The sequence below is a fragment of the Bubalus bubalis genome, chromosome 12 (genome assembly GCF_019923935.1).
Source record: "Bubalus bubalis isolate 160015118507 breed Murrah chromosome 12, NDDB_SH_1, whole genome shotgun sequence".
NCBI lineage: Eukaryota > Metazoa > Chordata > Mammalia > Artiodactyla > Bovidae > Bubalus > Bubalus bubalis.
The window spans coordinates 20,454,261-20,480,238 of record NC_059168.1 but is presented as its reverse complement, the minus strand read 5'-3'; the positions used below and the strand labels follow the sequence as shown (position 1 = coordinate 20,480,238).

The 25,978-nt window shown below is 38.2% G+C and overlaps 1 protein-coding gene across 8 annotated transcripts in view; it reads left to right on the top strand.

Annotated features, from left to right (window-relative positions):
- The window catches only part of ATL2 (atlastin GTPase 2), a 164,717-nt gene that overhangs the window by 106,388 nt on the left and 32,351 nt on the right, over positions 1-25,978 (top strand). For 5 of the 8 annotated variants that reach the window (XM_006048938.4, XM_044925839.1, XM_044925838.2 and 2 more), the window contains exon 2: positions 19,623-19,867. The exons of 2 other annotated variants lie outside the window; for them this stretch is intronic. In XM_006048938.4, the coding sequence (XP_006049000.1) occupies positions 19,623-19,867 (245 nt within the window). Of the gene's footprint in view, positions 1-19,622; positions 19,868-25,978 lie in introns of those variants that run through there. One more of the 8 variants, XM_025260882.2, reaches the window with a different exon arrangement.

Below are 25,978 nucleotides of genomic sequence, written 5' to 3'. Positions count from 1 at the left end.
GCACATAAGAATTGACTTCTGAGTTTGTTCAGCAAACATGCTCATTTGGCATAGTTGGAGAATGATGGATCTGACAGTTACAGAGACTGGGTGTACATTGTGATCTGACCACTTCAAAATGTTAGATTTTGTTTACATTAAGCAAACCTCAGTGTCCTCCTTCATACAGATACGAAAACTCTTAGCTGCTTTTGAGGCTTATATAGTTATTAGCATAGAGTAGGCATTCTAAGTGTTTTTCTCTCTTCTAAAGTAAAAGGTATAACATCTAAAATTATTTTGTACAGTAAATTATTTCAAGGAATGAGAAAATTCTTAATAATATCCCTTCTCCCAGTACCCAGTTCTTTCAGTTCTCTGTTCAGATGCCTCCTTATTGAGGAGCCTTGCCTGACTGTTCTGTAAAATGGCAACCCCTGTTTTCATTTCCCTTGACTGGTTTTATTTTTCTCTATAGCATTGGCTTCCCTGGTGGCTCATATGGTAAAGAATCTGCCTGCAATGTGGGAGACCTGGGTTCTATCCCTGGGTCAGGAAGATTCCCCTGGAGAAGGGAATGGCAACCCATTCCAGTACTCTTGCTTGGAGGATTCCATGGACAGAGGAGCCTGGTGGGCTACAGTCCTTGGGCTCTCAAAGAGTCAGACACAACTGAGTGATTAACATTTTTCGCCTCTCACATTTGGATCTTATGCACTAATTTTAATTCTCTTTCATACTTTATTTATCAGTAGATATTCAGGTTCCAAATTTTTTTTTGTAGTTAGAGACAATCCTCCATTGAAAAGGAACCATGTCTCTTCTGTGCATTTGGGTAAGAATTCCTCTGGCATGTAAATAACTTATCTAAAATTAAATTTAAAAAGTTTCAATACTGTTTACTCAAATTCTCTAAAATAGTGTACCACACAACAAAAAGTGTGTCTCCCATCCTTTTTTTTTTTTTAAAGGTACAAAAGATGCAGGCCCCTTGGGGTGACTTGGGTGAGATTTTCTGTAAGATTTTCCTTTAGAAAAGTCCTTTCCTACTGAGGACTCTTAAGTTGCAGAACCTAAATAGAATTTTTCTGAATTTCTGTCTTGTTGCTTAGAGCCTCCCAAGCCATTATTTATTCTAGCATTTCTTAGCTAGTCAACAAAATTCACTTCATAAACTGCCACCTTTTAAAAAATAATCTAATTTAATTTCAGTTGAAAATTTGCTAATCTTAAAGTATATGCATGTATATTTAAATGTGTGCTTTAAGAGCTGGTTAATATTTGATGATAAACTTTGAGAGAAATATTTTGTGATCTATTTTACATTTTTCTTCTATTTAGATAAATGCATAAAAAACATTTTTATTCTTCAGTTTTTTTTTTTAATAGATTCAGATTTTATTGTTTGCTCAATGTGGAGAATAATCTAAATCCTCCATATTGGGGAAAGTCAACTTTGTTTTGTATAAACTTAAAAGCCAACCAAAGTCAAATCATGTTTGATAAAATGAACAATTTTAAATTAGAAGTGAGTATATAATGAACAGTTTTAAATAAGAAGCCAATACTTTGGCCATCTGATGTGAAGAGCTGACTCACTGGAAAAGACCCTGATGCTGGGAAAGACTGAAGGCAGGAGGAGAAGGGGACGACAGCGGATGCAGTGGTTGGATGGCATCACCGACTCTATGGACATGAGTTTGAGCAAGCTCTGGGAATTGGTGATGGACAGGGAAGCCTAGCATGCTGCAGTCCATGGGGTTGCAGAGTCAGACATGACTGAACAACATTTTTGTCTCCCAGAGAAACCCTGTATATACAATAACTTTTAGTTACCTTGTCTTTTATTAACAATGTTTGGGCATACTAATTTTATCTTTTTTAAATCCTATTTTTAAAGCAGCAATGGCAATAAGAAAATATCCTTCATTCTTGAAAATATTTTTAGCGTAGTCTTGTTTAGTTGCTAAGTTGTGTCCAACTCTTTTGCGACCCGATGGACAGGCTCCTCTGCCCATGGCATTTCCCAGGCAAGAATACTGAAGTGGGTTGTTCAGTATTCTTTAAATGGAAACAGCAAAAATTCTATGTCATCACTGCCGGTTACTGTGGAAACAGTAGATTACAAGTGGGAAATAATGTTTGAGTCTTACAGGAAAACTTTTTTTTGTTTATCTCATGATTTGAGAGTAATGAAGGAAGGAAATATGAACTACTGTATATGCTCTTTAAAAGTATTTTTAAAGCTTGGTGATTTAGGATGGTCGTCTTGGTCAGATGGGCAAAGCTGATGGGGGAAAGTATCTGATGTATGACATTAGTGGAAGGTCTCCTGGGGTCTTTAAAGTTTTCATTTTTACCATTTGCATCATAGTTCCAGTTTTATAGGAGAGAAATTTAAGTTACTAATAACAGTATTTTATAGGAGCAAATTGTTAAACTCTTTTTTGTGGTACCTGTTTGGCTAATAGCTACTTCTCTTCTTAAAAAAGTTTGAAGTCCAAGTTTGTGTCTTTGTCAGTATGCTTATTCTGGGCTGCGTCTGTTTGGGCAGGGAAAGGGAAGCCTGCTATTAAAAGCTCACCAGGTGATTGATGATGGCTCCAGACCATTACTTTTCAACCCTAGCTATATATCATATTAACAAATTAGGAAAAATTTTATATTTATATTTTGAAAGTAGGGGTGTCTATGTACACTGCCTCTTTTCACTTTATACAGCATCCAGAGTAGCTCAACTAGAGTGGTTAGCAGTCTCCCAGGAAAATGGAGGATTATAGCATAGCTTGAAAACCTGTTTTCCTTTACTGAAAACGTTAGCATCACTGGAAGCTACATGAAATAAAATAAAATGATCTTTACCTTCTGAATACCTGTACAATACCGTGATCATCAGTACTCTGTTCTGTTCAGAGGGCCATCAATGTTGGCATCACAATGTTATCAAGTTGGGAGTTAGAAATGCAGTTTTAGCCTCCCATCCCAGGTTGCCTGAATCAGAATGTTCACTTTAAGAAGAGCCAGGTGATTCATAAAAAGTTTGAAAAACACTAATGTAGAGGAAATAACACTAAATAAAACCAGTCAGGTCTCCCTCCACACGGTGGTCCAATCATGTGTTTTCCTTGTCTTAAAAATGAGTGAGTTTGACTGCATAATCTCTAAAGCCCATGTGAGTGATATATTAGATTTAATTTTAAATATGGAGGCTAATTTTTCAGCATCTGTACTAGAACTTGAATGCCCTAAAATTTCTTGACATTCTGGGGAGCGTATTCATATATTCCCTTTATGCATAAACACTTGTAAGGAGTTTAAAAATGTCCCCCTCTCCAATTAAGAAAGCTGTTTCTTGAGTTCTTTTAAAAAAAATATTCATTGTTTAACCATAATATCTTGGTGTGATGAGGACTCACAGGAATTGATTCACAAAGGAGTGAATTTGTCACTATTGGAGGTACTCAGGATTACCTTTTTTGTTTTAATCTTTCATGGCACCATCCTGCCCCTCCTAGTCACTAAAATGCTGTGGAAGTAGCAGAAACATTGCGAAGTACAATTTGAGAGACCTTTTCTCACTTCTAATAGCTCTGGTCTATATATTTCTATCTTTTGTACTTAGATCTACTTCATTTCCTAATAAAGACTTTATTAGCCTCACCACATAAAAAACTTATTATTATGGGAAATTTCAGATATGTACAGAAGAGAACAACGTTAGAAACCTGTGTATAAACATCTCCAAGATTAAACGATCATCAATATAATGGCCACTTTCTTTTATCTATTTTCCATACCCAGCCTCCCTACCAGATTACTCTGAAGCAAATAACAGATTATATGAATGTTCTGTGTCTTTAAATGAGTAAAGCTTTTTAAAGAAACAGCCTTGGTACTATTACCATGCTAGAAAAATAATTCTTTAATACATCATATCCAGAGTTCATATTTCCCTGATTGCTTCAGGTTTGTTGTAGTTGATGTGCTTGAGCAAGGCCCCCTCGCTGCATTTGGTTGATACGGCTCTTAAGTCTCCTTCTCTTTTTTCCCCCCCTTTCTTTTTTCAATTTTTTGTCCAGGTTTGCTTGTCCAGTGAGATTTCCTATATTCTTGTTTTCTGACTCCATCTCTGTGGTGGTAGTGAATGTGTCTCTTTTCTTTCCCATAGTTAGATCTAGAGGCTTGATCAGTTTGATGTTTTTAAAAATTTTCCTCAAACATACGTCTTTGGTGGTATCTTTTGGTTTCTGATACATCACACTTCAGGTCAGTTCAGTCACTTTGTGTCCAACTCTTTGCAACCTCAAGGACTGCAGCATGCCAGGCCTCCCTGTCCATCACCAATTCCTGGAGGTTACTCAAACTCATGTCCATTGAGTCAGTGATGCCATCCAACCATCTCATCCTCTGTCATCCCCTTCTCCTCCCACCTTCAATCTTTCCCAGCATCAGGGTCTTTTCCAGTGAGTCGGTTCTTCACATCAGGTGGCCAAAGTACTGAAGCTTCAGCTTCAGCATCAGTCCTTCCAATGAGTATTTAGGACTGATTTTCTTTAGGATTGATTGGTTGGATCTCCTTGCAGTCCAAGGGACTCTCTCAAGAGTCTTCTCCAACACCACAGTTCAGACGCATCAATTCTTCAGCGCTCAGCTTGCTTCATAGTCCAACTCTCACATCCATACGTGACTACTGAAAAAACTATAACTTTGACTAGACTGACCTTATAACTTTGACTGACTAGACTTTTGTTGGCAAAGTAATGTCTTTGCTTTTTAATATGCTGTCTAGGCTGGTCATAACTTTCCTTCCAAGGAGTAAGCGTCTTTTAATTTCATGGCTGCAGTCACCATCTGCAGTGATTTTGGAGTCCCCCCAAAATAAAGCCTGTTACTGTTTCCATTGTTTCCCCATCTATTTGCCATGAAGTGATGGGACCGGATGCCATGATCTTAGTTTTCTGAATGTTGAGTTTTAAGCCAACTTTCTCACTCTCCTCTTTCACTTTCATTAAGAGACTTTTTAGTTTTTCTTTGCTTTCTGCCATAAGGGTGATGTCATCTGCATATCCCGGCAATCTTGAATCTAGCTTGTGCTTCATCCAACCCGGTATTGCGCATGATGTCCATGAAACTTTTGATTGTCTCTTTGTGATGTTGCTGCTGCTGCTGCTGCTAAGTCGCTTCAGTGTGTCGACTCTGTGCAATCCCATAGATGGCAGCCCACCAGGCTCCACAGTCCCTGGGATTCTCCAGGCAAAAACACTGGAGTGGGTTGCCATTTCCTTCTCCAGTGCATGAAAGAGAAAAGTGAAAGTGAAGCCGCTCAGTCGTGTCCGACTCTTCGTGACCCCATGGTCTGCAGCCCACCAGGCTCCTCCATCCATGGGATTTTCCAGACAAGAGTACTGGAGTGGGGTGCCATTGCCTTCTCCGCTTTGTGATGTTAAGGTTGGGTTAATCTATCCATTGTAATCTATCCCCTTTGCTTTTCACTCTTAGTAGTAGTCTTCACTCATTAGTCTTAGTAGTCTTCGTGCATTGCTGCCTTTTGAAGTCCTCATTTCTAGGGAATGAAGACTACCTGGATTTTCTTTGAGACCTTACTACTTAATTGTTTCCTGGATAAACAGTCTTAAGTCAGATCATTAGTTCCTATAAGTGTGTTTTATTTTCAGTTGAGTTTTGTTTTAGGGAATCTTTATATATCATGCTTGATCTTGAAAATAAATGAAAATAAAATTGGACAAAAATTTTTCAGGCATTGATTAAGAATATAAACTAGACACATAACATATAAATAAATGAATGTATTATTACTTAGTAATGATCATATGGCTTCTCTGATGGCTCAGTGGTAAAGAATCCACCTGCCAGTACTGGAGACTTAACGTCCCATTCCTGGGTCGGGAGGATCCCCTGGAGAAGGAAATGACAACCTAAGTCCAGTATTCTTGCCTGGAAAATCCCATGGACAGAGGAGCCTGGTGGGCTGCAGTCCATGGAGTCGCAAAAGAGTCAGACAGGACTTAGCAACTAAACAATAATAATGATTATATATTTACTGCTACTACAACCTTTTAAGGAATATTTTTTCTTAAACTAGGTTTGCTGAATTATTAGATGGACCAGGGGTCGAACCCGTGCCTTCTGCAGTGGAAGCATGGAGTCCTAACCACCAGACTGCCAGGGAATTCCCTATAACCAGCCTCTTCTTAAGAGCAAGATAAAGTGCAAGTCAGGAGTCCTTCATTCCTTGGTAGAATTTGCTTTAGCAAGTTAAGTCTGCATTATTCCAAAGATCTTATAATTATTTCCAAAATTAATATTAAAATTGTTTCATATTTTTCTTGGTGATTCTTTAAAACTTTGAATAGCAAATTTGAAAGTGCTTTGTAGCTGAACTATTTTGAGTGGTGACTATATTGACCTACAGATCTCTGCAGCCTTCAGTTATATTTTCTTGTCTTTCACAACTGTATTTTGTTGAACATGATAGTTTGAACCTGGACAATAACTGGTACTCTTTCATATCTCACTTCTGTAGATTTAAATGCCATCCTTTATTTCTAGAGTGACAATTTTTTTATTTAAGATTTTTTTTTTGGGTGATTTACTATTTTTTTTTTTTTTTGAGATAATAGTTAAAGCAAAAAAAGTTCCAGAGTTTGAAGAAAATATACAAAAAGTAGAGAGCAGAGTATGTATTTATGTTGAACACTGAGTCCAGATTTTTTTTTTGCTGGATTATTAACCTCAGCTTATTAGCCGATGATCCTTAATTTTGAGTTGTTCACAGTGTTTATAGTTATAGATTTGAATTTTGACCCTGATTGTGGTAATATTAATTGTAATAAAGGTCATGGAAGCAGAGTAGGGTTATTGAAAATAGAGCCATTTCTTTCTTAGGCTTTGTCTGTATGTCTGTAAGAGAGGCAGCAATGGGACTTTAACTAGTTCTGTTGTGTGTTTATAGCCAGTTCCAGCTTTTTAACCCCATTCAGTTGAGAGAACCACAATTATTCTAATGGGAAAAACACCGTTTGCTTTATAATGTTAAATTGAAACGAAGCATTCTTGACTGAGCATTCTGTAAGAAGTAAATCATTGATATATTATGCAAGCAACTGTACATCAACTAAATCTTCTAGTTTTCAGTGTTAAATTATGTGTTGTATACAAGGTACCCCTCTGTGCTCTAAAATATGCAAGCAGCACATGATTGTTTTTGAATTTAAAAAACTATCTGCAAAATACACTGTTTAAGCATTTAATAATTTGCTACTGTTGAATTAAGGGGCTTCCCTGGTAGCTCAGTGGTAAAAAATCCGCCTGCCAAGCAGGAGACGTGGGTTCAATCCCTGGGTCTTGAAGATCCCCTGGAGAAGGAAATGACAATCCAGTCTGTATTCTTGCCTGGGAAATCTCACGGACAGAGGAGCCTGGTGGGCAACAGTTCGTGGGGTCGCAAAAGTCAGACACGACTTAGCGACTAAACATAGAGTTAAAGTAACTTCTGGGTTACAGTTTATGACTGTGTGTTTTCTTAAAACTGCCTCGATTATGAATAGATAGTTCATACAAGAGGAAACAAATACGCATAGAAAAATGATCAGCCTCAGTCAAGGATATGCGTATTAAAGCAAAATGGATACTGTGACTAAAGAAATGAGTTTTAAATTTTCATTTTAGTTTATGTTTTAAAAACAATTTTGTCAGTATAGGTTTACATATGAATGGAAAGTGATTTTTTGGTATTTGATTCAGTTATTGGAAAACTTATGTTGGGAACACCTTGTGTATGTGAATCTTATTCAGTTGTAAATTTGATGAAATCTGAGTGATCATGTATTTTTAATAAGCATTTAATGTCTGAGTGGAAAGGTGCTGTAAGTGTAAAATACACAGTGAATTTCAAAGACAGTATGAAAGAAAAATGTAAATGCCTTAATTTTAAAACATTGATTTTGAGTCAAAATGAGAATATGTATGTTGCATAAATTAAAATTATTTGCTTCTTTTTTACTTTTTAATGTGACTAAAGAAAACTGAAAATTACCTATGTGACTCATCTCTCGTGTGGACAGGCCTATCCTATATTGGTAATTTTTTGTCTCCATATAGTAGTTACTGAGACAGGGTTGTTATCTCCAAATATGAATATGCATTTGTCTGTTTTTCTCTTTAATTCATGTAGTTTAAGTCTCTTATTTAGGGTTATTAAGTTTTTCTGATGTTGACCCATTTTATATCTAGAAATACTTTTAGTCTCTAAGTCTACTTTGACATTCTTATAGCTGCACCGTTTTTCCTATGGTTATTTGTATATGTATCTTTTTTCCTACCTTTTACTCTCAACCTATCACTGCTTTTGTATTAAAAGAGCTGCTGCTTTACACAGTATACAGTTTTGCTTTTATTATCCAGTGCGACAATCTCTTGTGTTTTCATTGGAATGTTTAGTATATTAACTTTTAATGTAATTATTTAACTGGATTTAAGTTTGCCATCTTGCTGTTTGTTTTCCATTTGTTCCTTTTGTCATTTGTTCTTGTTTTTTCTTTGGGTTAATTGGATATTTTTTAGTGTTTCATTTTGGTTTCTTATTGTCTTTTTTAGCTTATACTTTACTTTTTTAGTCATTGTGCTAGAGCCAATAGTATGCATCTGTAATGTATCAAAGTCCATTTAGAATCAGCGATTTTATCGCTTTCTACTTCAGAATCTTAATAACCTTAGAATGTAACTTAATTTATTTGTGCCCACATATTTGTCAATATTTTTAAAAATCTTCTACATACTTTATAAACCCCACATTGCAGTCTATATTTTTGTTCTATATGATCAATTATCTTTTAAGGACATTACTTGGGGGAAACAACCAGTTTTTTATTTTTGTATCCATTTATTTGCTACTTTGGATACTATAGGAAGGAGTGAGGAGGCTTTCCATCTGGTATCATTTGTTTTCAGCTTGAAGAATGAAGAACATCATTTAGCATCTCATGTAAAGCATATCTTCTGGTGACAAATTTGTGTAGCTTTTTTGCTCATTGTCTATATATTGGTTTCATTTTTCAATAATAGTTTCTGAATATAGAGGTCTCAATTGGCATTCTTTTTTTAATTTAAAGATATTATTTTTTTTGTCTTCTGGCTTCCATTGCTTCTGATGAAAAGTAGTCGTTTGAATTATTCCCTTTACCGTCTGGTGGCTTAGATGCTAAAGAATCCTGCGGAAGACCTGGGTTCCATCCCTGGGTTGGAAAGATCCCCCGGAGAAGGCAATGACTGCCCACTCCAGTATTCTGGCCTGGAGATTTCCATGGATTGTATAGGCCATGGGGTCTCGAAGAGTCGGGCACCGCTCAGTGACTTTCACTTTCTTCACCACATCATTTCTTTAAAACTTTCCCTTTATCTTTGGGTTTTAGCAGTCTGCCTGATGTGGTTTTCTTTTTGTGCTTACCCTATTTGAGGTTTGCTTTTTGGATCTTTTTGGTGTCTCTGACACCAAATTTAGTAACATTTGACTCAGTTCAGTTCAGTTACTCAATCGTGTATGACTCGTTGCGACCCCATGGACTGCAGCATGCCAGTCTCCCTGTCCACCAACTCCCCAAGCTTACTCAAACTCATGTCCATCCAGTCAGTGATGCCATCTGAACATCTCATCCTTTGTCATCCCGTTCTCCTCCTGCCTTCAATCTTTCCTAGTATCAGGATCTTTTCTAATGAGTCAGTTCTTTCTCATCAGGTGGTCAGAGTCTGTCCAGTGAATATTTCATTTTAATTATTGTACTTTCCAGCTCTAGAATATTCATTTGTTTTCTATTCATCTATTGGCTGAAACTCCCTAACTGTTCACTTGTTAAGAGCTTATTGAACATATTTGTAATGTCTTCTTTAATGCTTTTGTTGAACATCTGGGCCACTGCAGGATTGTTTTTCTGCAACTGCTTTTTTTTTTCTTTACTGTGGGCCACATTTTCTTCTCTGCATTTCTAATGATTTCTGATCATGTTCTTTAATTGTACGTTAGCATTTTGGAGATTCTGGATTCTGTTGTCTAATTTGTGTTGTGGCTCAAAGTTCAGTTACAAATTGCTCTTGATCTTTTATAGGCTTGACTTTGTATCTTTTTAGTATGACTCTGTAGAAAGCTTAGAGGAAATCCTCCTAACTTGGGGATACTAAATCTCCAAAGTGTCTCTTCTCTTTTCAGGTCTTAGTGTTAGGCTTTGTTTGCGTGGATCTTCAGTAGATCTTAAAATAGATAAGCATGGGCTTTGAATCTAAGGTATGGCCTTCCTGGTGTTTTAGCTTGCTGCCTGAGGTGTTCTGCCCGCAGTGGCTGGGCCCAAATGTCACAGTGTCCCAGTACAGTTTGACTTGTGGTATCTCTGTTGCTCTTGCAACCCTGTGGTTGCTGCTTTTTGGTGAGCCTTGCGTAGTGTGTTCTCCTGTGCCTGTGAAGCTTATCACCCTTGGCCAGGGACTTCTGGGCTCTGCCTCTGCGTTGGTGGTGTTCAGTCTCAGTCGTGTCTGGCTCTTTGCAACCCCATGGACTGCAGCATGGTGGGCTTCTCTGTCCTTCGCCATCTCCCGGTTTGCTCTGACTCATGTCCACTGAGTTGGTGATGCTGTCCAACCATCTTGTTCTCTGTCGGCTCCTTCTCCTCCTGCCTTCTGCCTTTCCCTGCATCAGGGTCTTTCCTAATGGCTCTTCACATCAGGTGGCCAAAGTATCGGAGCTTCAGCTTCAGCATCTGTCCTTCCAGTGAATACTTCTGCATAGTTCCTTTTTCTCTGTCCTGCCTCACAGCTTCTCATCCCACTGCCTTTGGTAGTCCTGAACTCAGATCTTTGCTTGTGCTTTGGTTCCCCACTCTAGGTTTAGGAAATTGTTCCCAGGCAGAGAGTGGCCGTGGATGGATGTGTGTGTGCGTGTGCAGAGTGGCTGTTGATGGGGGGTGTGTGTGTGTGTGTGAGTGATCTTTTCCCAAGGATTCTTCTCTCTGTTGTCCAGTGCTTGAAAAAAGATGCCTTGTATATTAGTTTTATAGTTTGTGGCAGAGGGCCAGTCTGGTAGCAGTTATTCTAATGACTGAAAGAAGAAGCCTCAAATGTTTCTGTCTCCCACCACAACTCCCAAGTGAGCCTGTGTTTTTAAAAACAAAGCAAAACAGAATTGGGGAAAATTTATACTACTTTGTAATCTGCCTTTTTCCTGGTGATTTTATACCAGTCTTAAGGATATCTTTAATTTCTTAAATGTGTATATGTGTTTTAAAACTGCATAATATGTCAATATGTAGTTAAAATATGAGGCCAGTTTCCAGTTTTGAGACATTCAGCATTAATTTTCCCTACCATAAATAACACTGATAAACCAACTTGTATATCTTTGTTAGCTTCTTTATTTATTTTCTTATAATAAATATCTAGAAATAGATTTACCATGATATAACCTCTTTAAAGTTTTTAAAATATGTGCTGAAATAAACTTTTGAGCACTTATATACTATTTTTATTTTGTTACAGAGTGTTGATGTGGAACAAATAAATACCAGACACCAAAATATCACTTTGCTTTTGTTGAATAGCTAATTTTTGTAAATATTCTAAATGCACTGAATCCAGGCCACTTCCCATAAAAATTTGTTTTAAGTTTTTATTTGGAATGTGAATAATTAAAATATACTTTCATTGCTTCTGAAAAGTGAAATACTTTTTACTTGGTTCTCTTTCTACAAGTTTAGTTTTGGGTTGATGTAACCTAATGCTAGTAGCATTTTATTGTAATGTAGATTTACAGCACCTTTTATTGTATAGCTTCTAATTAAGCTTGAAGTTTTCAAATGTACTTAGGTCAGTCCTGAAGTTTCACTTTTCCTGTTGGAATATGTACTGAATGTATGAGTTTGGCAAATATAAGATAAAGTATGATTCAACGGCCAAAAAAAAAGCAAAATGATAGGTGTCTTTTTTTTTTTTTTTTTAAATAATTGACTTTTACGTTTTAAAGCAGTTTAAAACGGTTCACAGCAAAATAGAGCACAAAGAATGCTGGGCCCCCCACTTCCTCACACACCTGCAGCCCTATCAATATCCCACACCAGAGTGGTATATTTGTTACAGTCAGCGAACTTTCATTGACACATTATCATCATCCAAAGTCCAGAGTTGACGGTAGGTTTCACTTTGGGAGTTGTATATTCTGTGGGTTTTGGCAAATGTATAATGACATATCTCTAACATTAGTTTCATAGCCCTAAAATTCCTCTGTGCTCCACCTACTCATCTCTGTTTTCCCCAACCCTTGGTAAATACTGACTTTTGTTTTGAAACAAAGGTAGTGTCTTTTTTTTTTTTTTTTGTAGGCCTTGTAGCAAATAGGTTAAGTATTTGTAGCAAATAGGTTAAGTATATTGGGAAAGCTATATTGGCGGGCTGAAACCTACTTTCCCAGCAATCTCTTAGTACTGAAAAGTGGAAATGAAATCAGTATTCTCCACATAGAATTTAACTTCAGTTTAAAAACTTCCCTGATGGCTCAGATGGTAAAGCGTCTGTCTACCATGCGGGAGACCTGGGTTCCATCCCTGGGTTGGGAAGATCCCTTGGAGAAGGAAATGGCAATCCACTCCAGTACTATTGCCTGGAAAATCCCATGGACAGAGGAGCCTGGTAGGCTACAGTCCATGGGGTCGCAAAGAGTCAGACACGACTGAGCAACTTCATGTTACATGTTACACGTTACGTTACGTAAAATCTTAAGTAATGCTAAATTTAAAAAGACTTCCGCTTGTAGGTGATCACTATTCATATTTACAGGTATTCTAAATAAATTTGCATATAATTCTTAATTTTTTTTCCAGTGGCCTAAATCAGTATTTGATGAATGAAATACTTTGCCTGTATGTAGTCCAAACTTGGTAGAGCACGTATGGTGGGAGTGAAGTTAGCTGAGCCATGGGACTGTGCTCCAGAATTTCTTTGCAGCATTGGCGACACTTCCTTTTATTATCTGTTGACTAGAAATAGTGACAAATACGCTGCCTGTGTATCTGTAGTATCTATCTTTATCCATGATATTAAAGGAAAACAGGCTACTGTAGCCAACTAATTTAGGTGAAATTTCAAGGTAACAAAGATTTCCTGCCAAATGGTTAGTTTTTGTTTTTATTTTTAAGAAACCAACTAATGCTTTCTTTACATTAAAGATAAGACTACTTGTTGGTTTTAACAAAATCAGCAATCTCCAAATTTGGTCATTGTGATATTTTAGCACTTACTGGTTTTGAGTTCCTTTTAATTGTGCACGTGAGAACGTGATCAGTTGTGTTTGGCTCTTTGTGGTCCCTTGTATGTATGTAGCCCACCAGGCTCCTCTGTCCATGGAATTTTCCAGGCAAGAGTACTGGAGTGGGTTGCCATTTCTTACTCCAGGGTCTTTTTAATTAAAATGTGTTATTTGTTAGATCTTTGTACTTTTATTTGTGATTTTTGTGATAAATATACTACTCTTGAGTTGCTAGAAGTATTTCCCCAAACTAATTATATGATTGTTAAATTTCCTTATAAAATGGGTGGGAAGGGGCATGTGTAAAACTCCTCTGAGTAAAATATATACATTTCATTCCTTCAAGAAATATTTATTAAACATTTGCTAGGTGCCAAGCGGTTTTCTAAATGCTAAGAGCAAGAGTAGTCAACAGGGTGATTAGGATCCATTTTTTGGTGGCCTGCACCTTCTATGCAGGAGGGGGAGCTATGATGTACACGTGTAAATGAATGAAAAAAGGTCATTTTTAAATACTGAAAAAGGCTCTGGGGGAGAAAAACCCTGTTCTGTTAAAGTGATGGGTAGGATCTGTAATTTAGACAGAGTGATTAAGGAAAGCCACATGGAGGAGATAACATTTGCAGTGACACCTAAACGATGGAGAAGCAAGCCACTTGAATTTCCAGGGACAGAGCTTTCCAGATGGGGAAGAATACAAGACAAAGATTTTAAGGTAGGGAAGAGGTTTGGCCTATTCAAGGAACAGCAGGAGAGCTGGATTGCCCAGAACTGTGGAGGCTGTGATCAGGAACTTAGATTTTTTCCCCTCTGTTTTCTGGTTACAGTGGGAAACTAGCTGAGGGTGTTCCGCAAGGGTTGCTAATCTAGGGGGCATATAATAAATGAGCACTGACATACATACGCAAATGACGGGTGCATAGAATGTGGGGGCTTGTGGGGGGACTGGGAACCTTGGGAGAAGACATTCATGAGGCAGTGACGTTTAAACTGAGGCATAAGAAATTAATTAGGGGAACAGCATGGGAAAGAGCATTCCACACAGAGGAATAGCGTGGTGAAATATGAGTCTATAAAGAGCTTAGTGGCATAAGGCTCTGAAAAAGGCTAGCTTGTCTATTTGTAGTTTACAGAGGGGAAAATAGCACCAAATGGGGCAGGAGAGATTTAGCAGTGAGTACAGGGTTTTATGACAAAGGTCCGTCTAGTCAAAAGCTATGGTTTTTCCGGTAATCATGTATGGATGTGAGAATTGGACCATAAAGAAAGCTGAGCACCAAAGAATTGATGCTTTTGAACTGTGGTGTTGGAAAAAAACACTTAGAGTTCCTTGGACTGCAAGGAGATCCAACCAGTCCATCCTAAGGGAAATCAGTCCTGAATATTCATTGGAAGGACTGATGCTGAAGCTGAAGCTCCAATATTTTGGCCACCTGATGCAAAGAACTGACTCAGTGGAAAAGATTGTGATGCTGGGAAACACTGAAGGTAGGAGAAGGGGCAGACAGAGGATGAGATGGTTAGATGGCATCACTGACTTGTTGGGCATGAGTTTGAGCAAGCTTCAGGAGTTGGTGGTGGATAGGGAAGCCTGGCATGCTGCAGCCTTTGGGGTAGCAAAGAGTCGTTCACGACTGAGCGACTGAACTGAATTGAACAGGATTTTATGAGGCACGTGTACGATTTTAGCTGTTAATCCTCTGTAACAATGATTTTAATAAGAGTAACTTAATCACATGTGCATTTAATATTAGTAGTAGTTGCTACCCTGTGAGGATTAGATTGGAGGAGGGGGCGAGAAGGGAGACCAGTTTGATTCCACTTTAAGTGAGCTAGGATGGTGTTTTTGCTTTCACTTTTGTCTCAAGTTTAAAGGATTTATTAAACAAAATAAGCCACTCATTATATATAAATAAATAATACAAATATTTATTAGAGAATTAACTAGCTAACATTCAGTTCAGTTCAGTTGCTCAGTCATGTCCGACTCTTTGCAACCCCAGGAATCACAGCACTCCAGGCCTCCCTGTCCATCACCAACACCCGGAGTTCACTCAAACTCGTGTCCATCGAGTCGGTGATGCCATCCAGCCATCTCATCCTCTGTCATCTCCTTCTCCTCCTGCCCCCAATCCCTCCTAGCATCAGAGTCTTTTCCAGTGAGTCAACTCTTCGCATGAGGTGGCCAAAGTATTGGAGTTTCAGCTTCAGCATCAGTCCTTCCAATGAACACCCAGGACTGATCTCCTTTAGGATGGACTGGTTGGATCTCCTTGCAGTCCAAGGGACTCTCAAGAGCCTTCTCCAACACCACAGTTCAAAAGCATCAATTCTTTGGCGCTCAGCTTTCTTCACAGTCCAACTCTCAACATCCATACGTGACCACTGGAAAAACCATAGCCTTGACTAGACAGACCTTTGTTGGCAAAGTAATATGTCTGCTTTTCAATATGCTATCGAGGTTGCTAACATTAAAAGAATATACTAACATTAAAAGAAAAGAGAAATAGAGCAGAAGATACATCACCTAATTGGGTTTGACCAACATCCAGACTTAAACAATGCTAGAAAGTCTCGTGACGCAGCACATCTGGAGTCCCAATTGGGAAAAGGTCCCAGGGGTCCACTCCATGGGTGAGACGTCAAAGATGGCAGTTTGGGATTCCCATTTATAATCCCAGGATGCAAACTGATATCATAATCAATCTGTGACCAAATTGCAAGCCTCAGTTCAGTTCAGTCGCTCAGTTGTGTCCGACTCTTTGCGACCCCGTGAATCGCAGCACGCCAGACCTCCCTGTCCATCACCAACTCCCAGAGTTCACTCAGACTCACGTCTATCGAGTCAGTGATGCCATCCAGCCATTTCATCCTCTGTAGTCCCCTTTTCCTCCTGCCCCCAATCACTCCCAGCATCAGAGTCCTTTCCAGTTGCAAGCCTAGTTTCCTGTTAATGCTGTTTGTTTTGTCTTGTAAAACTTGGAATGTTGTTAAACCTGAGGCTTGGTTGGCCAGGCCCCCTTCAGGGGCTCAGCCATCTCAAAATTCTTCCCCCCTTTTATCTGCAAGTCTTGCACTCACAGCAGGCAGTCACTCCAGGTCACTCACGGACCAGGCAGTGTCCTGGCAGTTTGGAAGCCAGGTCAGAGGCCTACTCCGCTTTGTCTCTGAAGCCTAAACAAGACTATTTATTTAATTTCCCTGACAGATGGTGGTGATGAGAATAAGGATGGTATCAGTAGAGATTTTGAGTGAAGACAGATTTAGGACCTTGGTTAGATTTAGGGGTATGGAAAAGGAGAAATGTATCATGGACAGGCCTCAGGTGTGTACCTGCAAATGGGTAGATGGTGATGTTGTTACATAGTGACACTGGTCAATTAAAGGTCGCTGCAGAGATTTAGCATTCTAAGGTTGCAAATAAAAGCTTCTCCTATGGGATTGATTATTTTAAAATTACAGTGCAGTGTGTGCTCAGTCATGTCTGACTCTGCGTCCCTGTGGACTGTAGCCTGTCAGGCTCCTCTGTCCATGGGAGTTTTCCAGGCAAGAATACTGGAGTGAGTTGCCATTTCCTTTCTCCAGGGGATCTTCCGGACTAAAGGATCCAACTTTCATCTCTTGTGTCTCCTGCACTGGCAGGCGGATTCTTTACCCCTGAGCCATTTACTGTCACCTTATGAAAAGCACATATAATGCTTACTATGTATTAAGCATATTTCAACTCATTGAATCCTGATGACTTAATGGGGTCAGTGCTATGACTATCCCCATGTTACAGATGAGAAGACAGGCACAGAGAAGTTAAAAGACATATATCCAAAAAAAAAAAAAAAAAAAAAAAAGACATATCTAAACAGTTTTGCTTCCTGGTTCATTCTTAACTACTAATTAGGCTTAGGTTTTAATCACACAGTTTGCATACTGTGTGGTAATTATCTAGACTCACCTAATGATACATTGGCATTTAACTGTGTTAGACTTTTCCTGGGAAGTTTACTTTTTTTGTGCATTCAGATAGCATACCTGGCTATATCTTTATAGCATTGAAACAAGCAGTGGTAATATCCTCTTTAATTAAATATTGCTTTCTTTTATTTTCTAAAATTCTTTGAAATTGCTTAGTCTTTATGTGTGTGTGTGTGTGTGCTAAGTCACTTCAGTCGTGTTTGATTCTTTGCGACCCTATGGACTGTAGCCTGCCAGGCTCCTCTGTCTATGTGATTCTCCAGGCAAGAATACTGGAGTGGGTTGCCATGCCCTCCTCCAGGGGATCTTCCTGACCTAGGGATCGAACCTGCATCTCTTATGTCTCCTGTATTGGCAGGCAAATTCTTTACCACTAGTGCCACCCTAATTCGTTGAAATTGCTTGGTCTTTGTATTGTTACTGTTCGCAGCACCTTTTGAAATAGTGTTGATTTTACTTTGTACATTAAATGTGGCTCATAAAGTGAAGGTAAAGGCTCTAATGTGTGTGCATACTCAGTCGCTTCATCGTGTCCAACTTCTTGTGACCCCATGGACTGTAGCCCGCCAGGCTCTCCTGTCCGTGGAATATTTCAGGCAGGAATACTGGAGTGGGTTGCCATTTCCCCCTCCAGGGGATCTTCCCACCCAGTGATTGAGCCTGCATTGGCAGGTGGATTCTTTATCACTTTGCCACCTGGGAAGCCTGAAGTCTCTAATAATCTTTGGAAATCACATAAGCTAGATGTTTCTTTTTGTAAAGAGACTAAAAATTCATTAAAGTGGGTATGTGATCGTTGCTTTGAGAATAGTGTCTCTGTGGACTGATATTGGCACACTAATAATGTGCCACTCCTCAGTGGACTGGCTGTCTCCTCCTCTGAGAGGAGAGGCTGTCATTGGGTTGAACGTAGTAGATGCTATATATTTCCTTAGATTGGAAACTGGCACTTAGACAAGCTCAAGGGGGAGAGTCTCTTAAAGACACTGATGTGGGAAAAGGATAAGATCCCCCAGGAGTGTACTAGTGGGATCAGGCAGTTGATAGGGAAGAAAGGCAGACAAGGTATTATTGTACATAGCCTCTGAAACTAGCCATTTGTTGTTTAGTCGCTAAGTTGTGTCCAACTCTTGTGACCCCATGAACTGTAGCCCGCCAGGCTCCACGGTCCATGGGATTTCCCAGGCAAGAATACTGAAGTGGGTTGCCATTTCCTTTACCAGATAGATGATCTTCCCCGTGCAGAGATTTAACCTGCGTCTCTTGCATTGGCAGGCAGGTTCTTTACCACTGGGCCACCACTAGCTATTCGGTGGGTTTAAAAAAAACAGAACGGAACAAAATAGAAACTTAAACTTTAGGATTGTTACTTTTTCACCACTATTCAGTAAAGTTCTTCTGCAAAGGTTAACTTCTTGTTGTGTGCTGGGTGAACAAAAGGGTTTATGTAGCTGTTTCTTAGTGAAAGTTGCTCAGTTGTGTCCTACTCTTTACAACCCCATGGGCTATATAGGACATGGAATTCTCCAGGCCAGAATACTGGGGTGGGTAGCCTTTCCCTTCTCCAGGGGATCTTCCCAACCCAGGAATTGAACTGGGGTCTCCTACATTGCAGGCAGATTCTTTACCAACTGAGCTAGCTGTTTCTTAGGAGTTATGTAATTTTGAAAGGGTATCTGTGGTGTTTGGTGAGAAAGGGTCCTAGAGGCAAACAAAACTCTGTCCCTCACTAATTGTCCTTCTTGTGTCTTTGTGTCTTCCACTGAAACATTAATCATGTGCTCTGTTTTAATAAGGAAGGCTATTCTTTTAGGTAACTTTTATTAAATTAGGACCCATTAGCTTTATCATGTGCCATTTTGGAAAACTTTTTAGGATCTTAACAATTATATATATATACATACATATGTATATATTTATATATATTCACACACATAAATAAATACATATATTTTAGTCTTTGTAACTTGGAATTTTTCCAGGTGAATCTGAGGGGAAGAATGGAATCTGAATTATTAGGTGAAGTTGATAGTTTCTGTGTGCATCCAGTAGCAGAAGTTGTTTATGGCTGAATACAGTGTTCAAGAACAGTGCTGCTCACATTTAGCTGTTAAGACTTAATTAGGCTATATTTAGTATTGCTGCTTACCTGTATATATAGTAGGAAAGTGACTGGTATTCTTGGTCCTATCTAATATTACAGAGGGAGTGAGACGTTCAGTATATATTTGAGCATCACTTTTGTAACTATTTCCAAATGACCTATAATGGGGAAGAAGTTATTTGAAATTTTGCTTTAGTTGTGGTCCTTTAGGAAAAAGTTCAGAATGCAGGGATTAAAGTAACCTGTTTCTCTCTTTTTTAACTCTAGGTGAGAATTATGAAGATGATGACCTAGTAAACTCTGATGAGGTTATGAAGAAACCATGTCCAGTACAGATTGTTCTTGCACATGAAGATGACCATAACTTTGAGCTTGATGAAGAAGCTTTGGAGCAGATATTACTACAGGAGCACATACGAGATCTAAACATAGTAGTGGTATCCGTGGCAGGAGCTTTTCGTAAAGGGAAATCATTTCTACTGGACTTCATGCTTAGATATATGTATAACAAGGTGAATAGTGTCTTTTAAATTGAACCAAGTTAAAAACAAAAATTACCAACCAGTCTTGTTTAAAAATAATAGATAAAAAGCAGTAAGAACTGTATCTTTAGTTTTAAAAAATATAGTTCTTTATAAGACTTCTCAGTTAAGACAGTAATGTAAGTTTGTTTGAGCTCTTGATTCTTCATCTCCCATCTCCATAATTCCTCTTTGCAGGTAGTACGTATTGAGGCATATGATTGAGCACCTGTGTTCAATGTGTTCCAAGCATTGTAACTCTAACTCAAAATGTCTGAGTGTACTTTTAATTTCCTGAGTATTGTTCAGTCTCTCCTATTTTGTATTTCCTCACACCTTCCCCTTCTTGATCACCTTTGCAGTAATGGGTGAAGTAGGCTGATAGAGACTTCTGAAAAGGTATACTTATGCTCCTCAAATAAGTCTCCTTTAGAGAATTTTTCTTTTTGAGGTAAGATTCAGTTCCTTAAAGTGACTTCCATGGCCTTCCATGATCTCTAAGCCTCATTACTTACCTCTGTAGTTTTTGCAGTTCATTGACTATGCCATATTATCTCTCAGATGTTGCTGTATTGTTGGCTTATTTTTTCATTGGAAGCCTTCCATGATTTCTAAGACTATGTTATGACTGTATGGCTCAGGTCATGTGTTGCATTGATACTACTTTAGTTACTTATTTTCCTGGCTAGTGTAACCTCTGTCAGGAGTGGCCTTATCTTGATTACCATGTCTCTCGTGCCTGGCACAGTAATTGGCCCATAGTAAGCACTTATTTTCTATTTTGACTAATGAATCACCCTTTCTATTTTCACTTTATGACAGTTGTTATTTTCCAGACAATTGTTATTTCCTTCCCTTTCCCTGACTTCAACTTTCTTCCCTGGGAAAAAAGCAAAAAAAAAAAATTTCTCCCCGACTTGAGTCAGAATATTTTTCTAATAGTTGAAAGTTTGGCTGAGGGAATGAGAGTTTGGTAGGAACTAAGAAGGAGGAATTGAAATTTTGGAGTGGAACACTTAGTGGGGAACGGCTTTATAGGAAGAGGCTAGATGTTCAGAAGGCCATGTGAAGGTGCTGGAAGTAACACTTAGAATTATGTAATTGTCTAAACATCTGTCGTGGTGGTCATCTTGACAAATTCTGTGTAAAATCTGTAACTGGCTGTGTATGTGCCTTGAGATTAAGTAATAAGGCAAACATTCCTAGTTGATTTTCCAGGAAGCTTTTCAGTATTCTTTTTGTAGGAATCTTTTCAGGCATACTTAAATACACCTGAGTATCAAGGATATAGTTCATATTAAAGAACACTATTTTGCAGAAATTGGGAGTTGAGAAAGATACAGTAAAGGTTTTCCACTTGATTATTTTCCAGAATTTTATTTTATTTATTTTATTTATTTCTATCTGAAATAGAGAAATGTATAATGACTTATTCTTTAAAAAAAAAAAAAACTGCATTTAAAGATGATGCATTTCTGTATTTTGAGGCTCTAACTTCTTAAGTTAGCTTGTGTATATCGTATCTATCTGTGTCTGGCTGTTCACTGCATGTGTGTTTGATTCCACGTAGGTGACAGATAGAACGTTACAAGGGGAAGGAAACTTAGATCACTTGTCTAAGAAGTTTCACCTTAGGTGCAATTTCTTATTTGATCTCTGATCAGTTAGTAGTGGCTGTTCAGAGGGGGAGTAGCAGCCCACACATGTGTCATATTTGTTATCTCTGAACTAATAGACAGTGTAGCCTTCTCAGTTAATATCTTCAAAGGTAACCACTGTTCTGAACTCTCACCACAGGCTAATTTTGTCTGTTTTTGAACTTCACATGAATGAAATCATACCATATGGGTTTATGTTTGGTTTATTCATTAACATATCTGTGAACTACCTATGTTTTTGCATCTGTGATAGTCCATTGTTTTTGTTACTTTGGTATTCCATTATATGATTATATCACATTTTTTTTTATCCATTTGTCAGTGGATAATCTTAATAAGTTTTAGTAAGCTGATTTTTGAATCACATGTTTCCAAAGAAAAGTAGGTTACTCTGTTAACAGTAGGAATTGCTAGAAAAATGTTGATCAAGTGGTCATATAAAAGTGATTCCAATTTCAAGAATCAGTTTAGGAAGGTAGAAACTTAATGTAGTAGAATTAAATTAGTAAAACTTAATTTTGGGGATATATTGAACACTAAGTAATGGGAGCTGTTCTAGGTAAGGATTCTTGATCCTTTATAGAGTTGCTTCCCTTTTTAAATGTTTCTTATTTTTTGAATTTATTTTTAATCATTCCTTATTTTTTTAAAAACTTTTGTGAACAATTTTTAATATATAAAAGTAGACAGTGAATGCCCATGTACTTAATAATTTTTAGCAAAAAGTGGTTTTAATTCTTTTAAGATTTTCCTCTATTTCTTTTTCTTGGTAAATTTATTTGTTGAACAATTTGATTGTTGGTCTTACAGAGTTTCCCAGTCTGGGTTTGCTGATTTTACCCCATTGGTGCAGTTTTCTTGTTCTTTTGTTTTGTGAATTTCCTGTAAATTGTTAGTTGAACCTAGATCAGACTCAGATTTGACTTTTTGGCAAGAGCATTTCATAGATGATATTTTCTTCTATGAGGAGGCACATGTTATCTTTTCACGTAACAGTTTTTGAATCTTGATTGATTTCTGGGTATTCTGATTACTAAGCATTTAATAGGTATTATACATAATAGTTTTTAGAATAAAGGCTTTGGCATCAAATTGCCTGGCTTGGAATCCCAGCTGTGCCACTTACTCTGAGTTTCATTCTTCAACTCCAAGCTGAAATACTAATACAACTCCATAGTGTTACTGTGAATACTGCTACCGCTGCTGCTAAGTCACTTCAGTCGTGTCCGACTGTGCGACCCCATAGACGGCAGCCCACCAGGCTCCTCTGTCTCTGGGATTCTCCAGGCAAAAACACTGGAGTGGGTTGCTATTTCCTTCTCCAATGCATGAAAGTGAAAAGTGAAAATGAAGTCACTCAGTCGTGTCCGACTCTGTGCGACCCCATAGACGGCAGCCCACCAGGCTCCTCTGTCCTGGGATTCTCCAGAGGAGCCTGGTGGGCTGCCGTCTATGGGGTCGCATAGAGTCGGACACGACTGAAGTGACTTAGCAGCAGCGGTAGCAGTATTCACAGTAACACTATGGAGTTGTATTAGTATTTCAGCTTGGAGTTGAAGAATGAAACTCAGAGTAAGTGGCACAGCTGGGATTCCAAGCCAGGCAATTTGATGCCAAAGCCTTTATTCTAAAAACTATTATGTAAAATGATGTTTGGTCCACTTATATACTTATCCTCAATTGTTCTTTTGTAATTGTTTACTTTTCATTGTTTACTTGAGAAATTGAAAGAGACTGACAGGAGTACATGCCTGATAACTTTTCTTGCTGCCCACTGGTATCTTTGCTTAATAAGTAAGAGTTTTGACTCTGTTTATATCATAATTGCTAGTGGCACTTTAAGGGGAGTTATCTATAGTTTTTATTATTTTCCATTTTAAGAGCTGCTCCCAGAACTTCTTCCAGAGATCAAGAGTAGGAACTATCTTTAAGGATTATATGTGCTGCTACATATAATTTGCCAAAAGCACAACTATATCAGGATCAGTATATGGGATGTTGAACTTGGTTTCACTTTTTTCTATAAGGCTAGTAATAGTAATATCTGAGATTAAGACTTGGAAATGTTAATCTATTAAAAAAAACTTGGTTTCTTGTGCTTTCTAAGAAAGAAATGTATTTAGAGGAAGAATAATGCTTTTATAAGTTTCTTCCTAGGGTCACTTTTATTATTATTTTGTGGTGTAAAATATAGCAAAGTATGTAAGCCTTAGTACAGCCAGTGAATTTTCATTGAGTTACACTTTTGTGACCACTGCCTCTCAGATAAAGAAAAACAGCATTTTCAGCACTCCAGAAGGCTCTCTTGTTCTTTCTCCTAGTTACTACTATCTCCAGCTCTCAGGAGCCACTGCTGTTCTGACTTAAATTGCCATCGATCAGTTTTGTCTACTTTTGAATTTCATATAAATATTAAGTGTGCACTCATGTCTGGTTTCTTTCACTTAATATTAAGTCTAAGAGAGTCATGTTGCATGTATCAGTAATTGTTTTTTTAATTGCTGAGTAGTATTTCATTGGATGAAGATACCATAGGCCTGGAAAAGGTCAGTTTTCATTCCAGTCCCAAAGAAAGGCAATGCCGAAGAATGCTCAAACAGCTGCACAATTGCACTCATCTCACACTCTAGTAAAGTAATGCTCAAAATTCTCCAGGCCAGGCTTCAGCAATACGTGAACCGTGAACTTCCAGATGTTCAAGCTGGTTTTAAAAAAGGCACAGGAACCAGAGATCAAATTGCCAACATCCACTGGATCATGGAAAAAGCAAGAGAGTTCCAGAAAAACATCTGTTTCTGCTTTATTGACTATGCCAAAGCCTTTGCCTATGTGAATCACAATAAACTGTGGAAAATTCTGAAAGAGGTGGGAATACCAGACCACCTGAGCTGCCTCTGGAGTAATCTATATGCAGATCAGGAACCAAGAGTTAGAACTGGATATGAAACAACAGACTGGTTCCGAATCAGGAAAGGAGTACGTCAAGGCTGTATATTGTCACCCTGCTTATTTAACTTACATGCAGAGTACATCATGAGAAACACTGGGCTGGATGAAGCACAAGCTGGGAATCAAGATTACTGGGAGAAGTATCAATAACCTCAGATATGCAGATGACACCTCTCTTATGGCAGAAATTGAAGAACTAAAGAGCCTCTTGATGAAAGTGAAAGAGGAGAGTGAAAAAGTTGGCTTGAAACTCAACATTCAGAAAACTTAAGATCATGGCATCTGGTTCCATCACTTCATGGCAAATAGATGGGGAAACAATGGAAACAGTGTCAGACTTTAATTTTGGGGGGCTCCAAAATCACTGCAGATGGTGACTGCAGCCATGAAGTTAAAAGACGCTTACTCCTTGGAAGGAAAGTTATGACCAACCTAGACAATATATTAAAAAGCAGAGACATTACTTTGTTAACAAAGGTCCATCTAGTCAAGGCTAAGGTTTTCCCAGTAATCACGTATGTATGTGAGAGTTGGACTATAAAGCTGAGTGCCCAAGAATTGATGCTTTTGAACTGTGGTGTTGGAGAAGATTCTTGAGAGTGCCTTGGACTGCAAGGAGATCCAACCAGTCCGTCCTAAAGGAGATCAGTCCTGAGTGTTCATTGGAAGGACTGATGTTGAAGCTGAAGCTCCAATATTTTGGCCACCTGATGCAAACAGCTGACTCGTTTGAAAAGACCCTGATGTTGGGAAGGATTTGGGGCGGGAGGAAAGGGGATGACAGAGTTTAAAATGGTTGGATGGCATCACCAACTCTATGGACATGAGTTTGGGTAAACTCCTGGAGTTGATGATGGACAGAGAGTCCTGGCGTGCTGCAGTCCATGGGGTCGCAAAGAGTCAGACATGACTGAGCGACTGAACTGATCTGAATTTGAATTGACAGTCTTATGGGTTGTTTGTAATTTTTGTTTGTTATAGATCAAGCTATAATGAATGTTCTTATAAAAGTCTTGGTGACGTAAGCACTTATTTCTGTTGAGTTTATACCCAGGAGTAGGAATGTTAGGATCAAAATTTTCTCAGTAGTGGGTTTACCAGTTTTGTACTCCCATCAGCTATGTGTAAAGACTTACAGTTCCTTTACATTTTATAAAACAATACTGTCATTTAGCCATTCTGATAGATGTGCATTTTTAAAATTTTAAGGCATCACTTTGTTTGGGTTCATATGCTCATAAAATTGCCAGATTTGATGTAGAAGTTTAGCTTATTCATTTAATTATTGCCTTAACTGAATTTGCTTTTGAATATTTCACCTATTCCAAGTGATACACTGAATATAACTTATGTAACAAACTGGTGAAATTGAAAATTTGATATTGTTACTATTTTTGCTTATGTAAGAAGCAGGCAGAACTTGGTCAGAGTTTTAAGATTCGGTAAGGAAAAATAAAAATCGGTGGTCTTCTTTTGTCTGCTGAAAATATGCTAA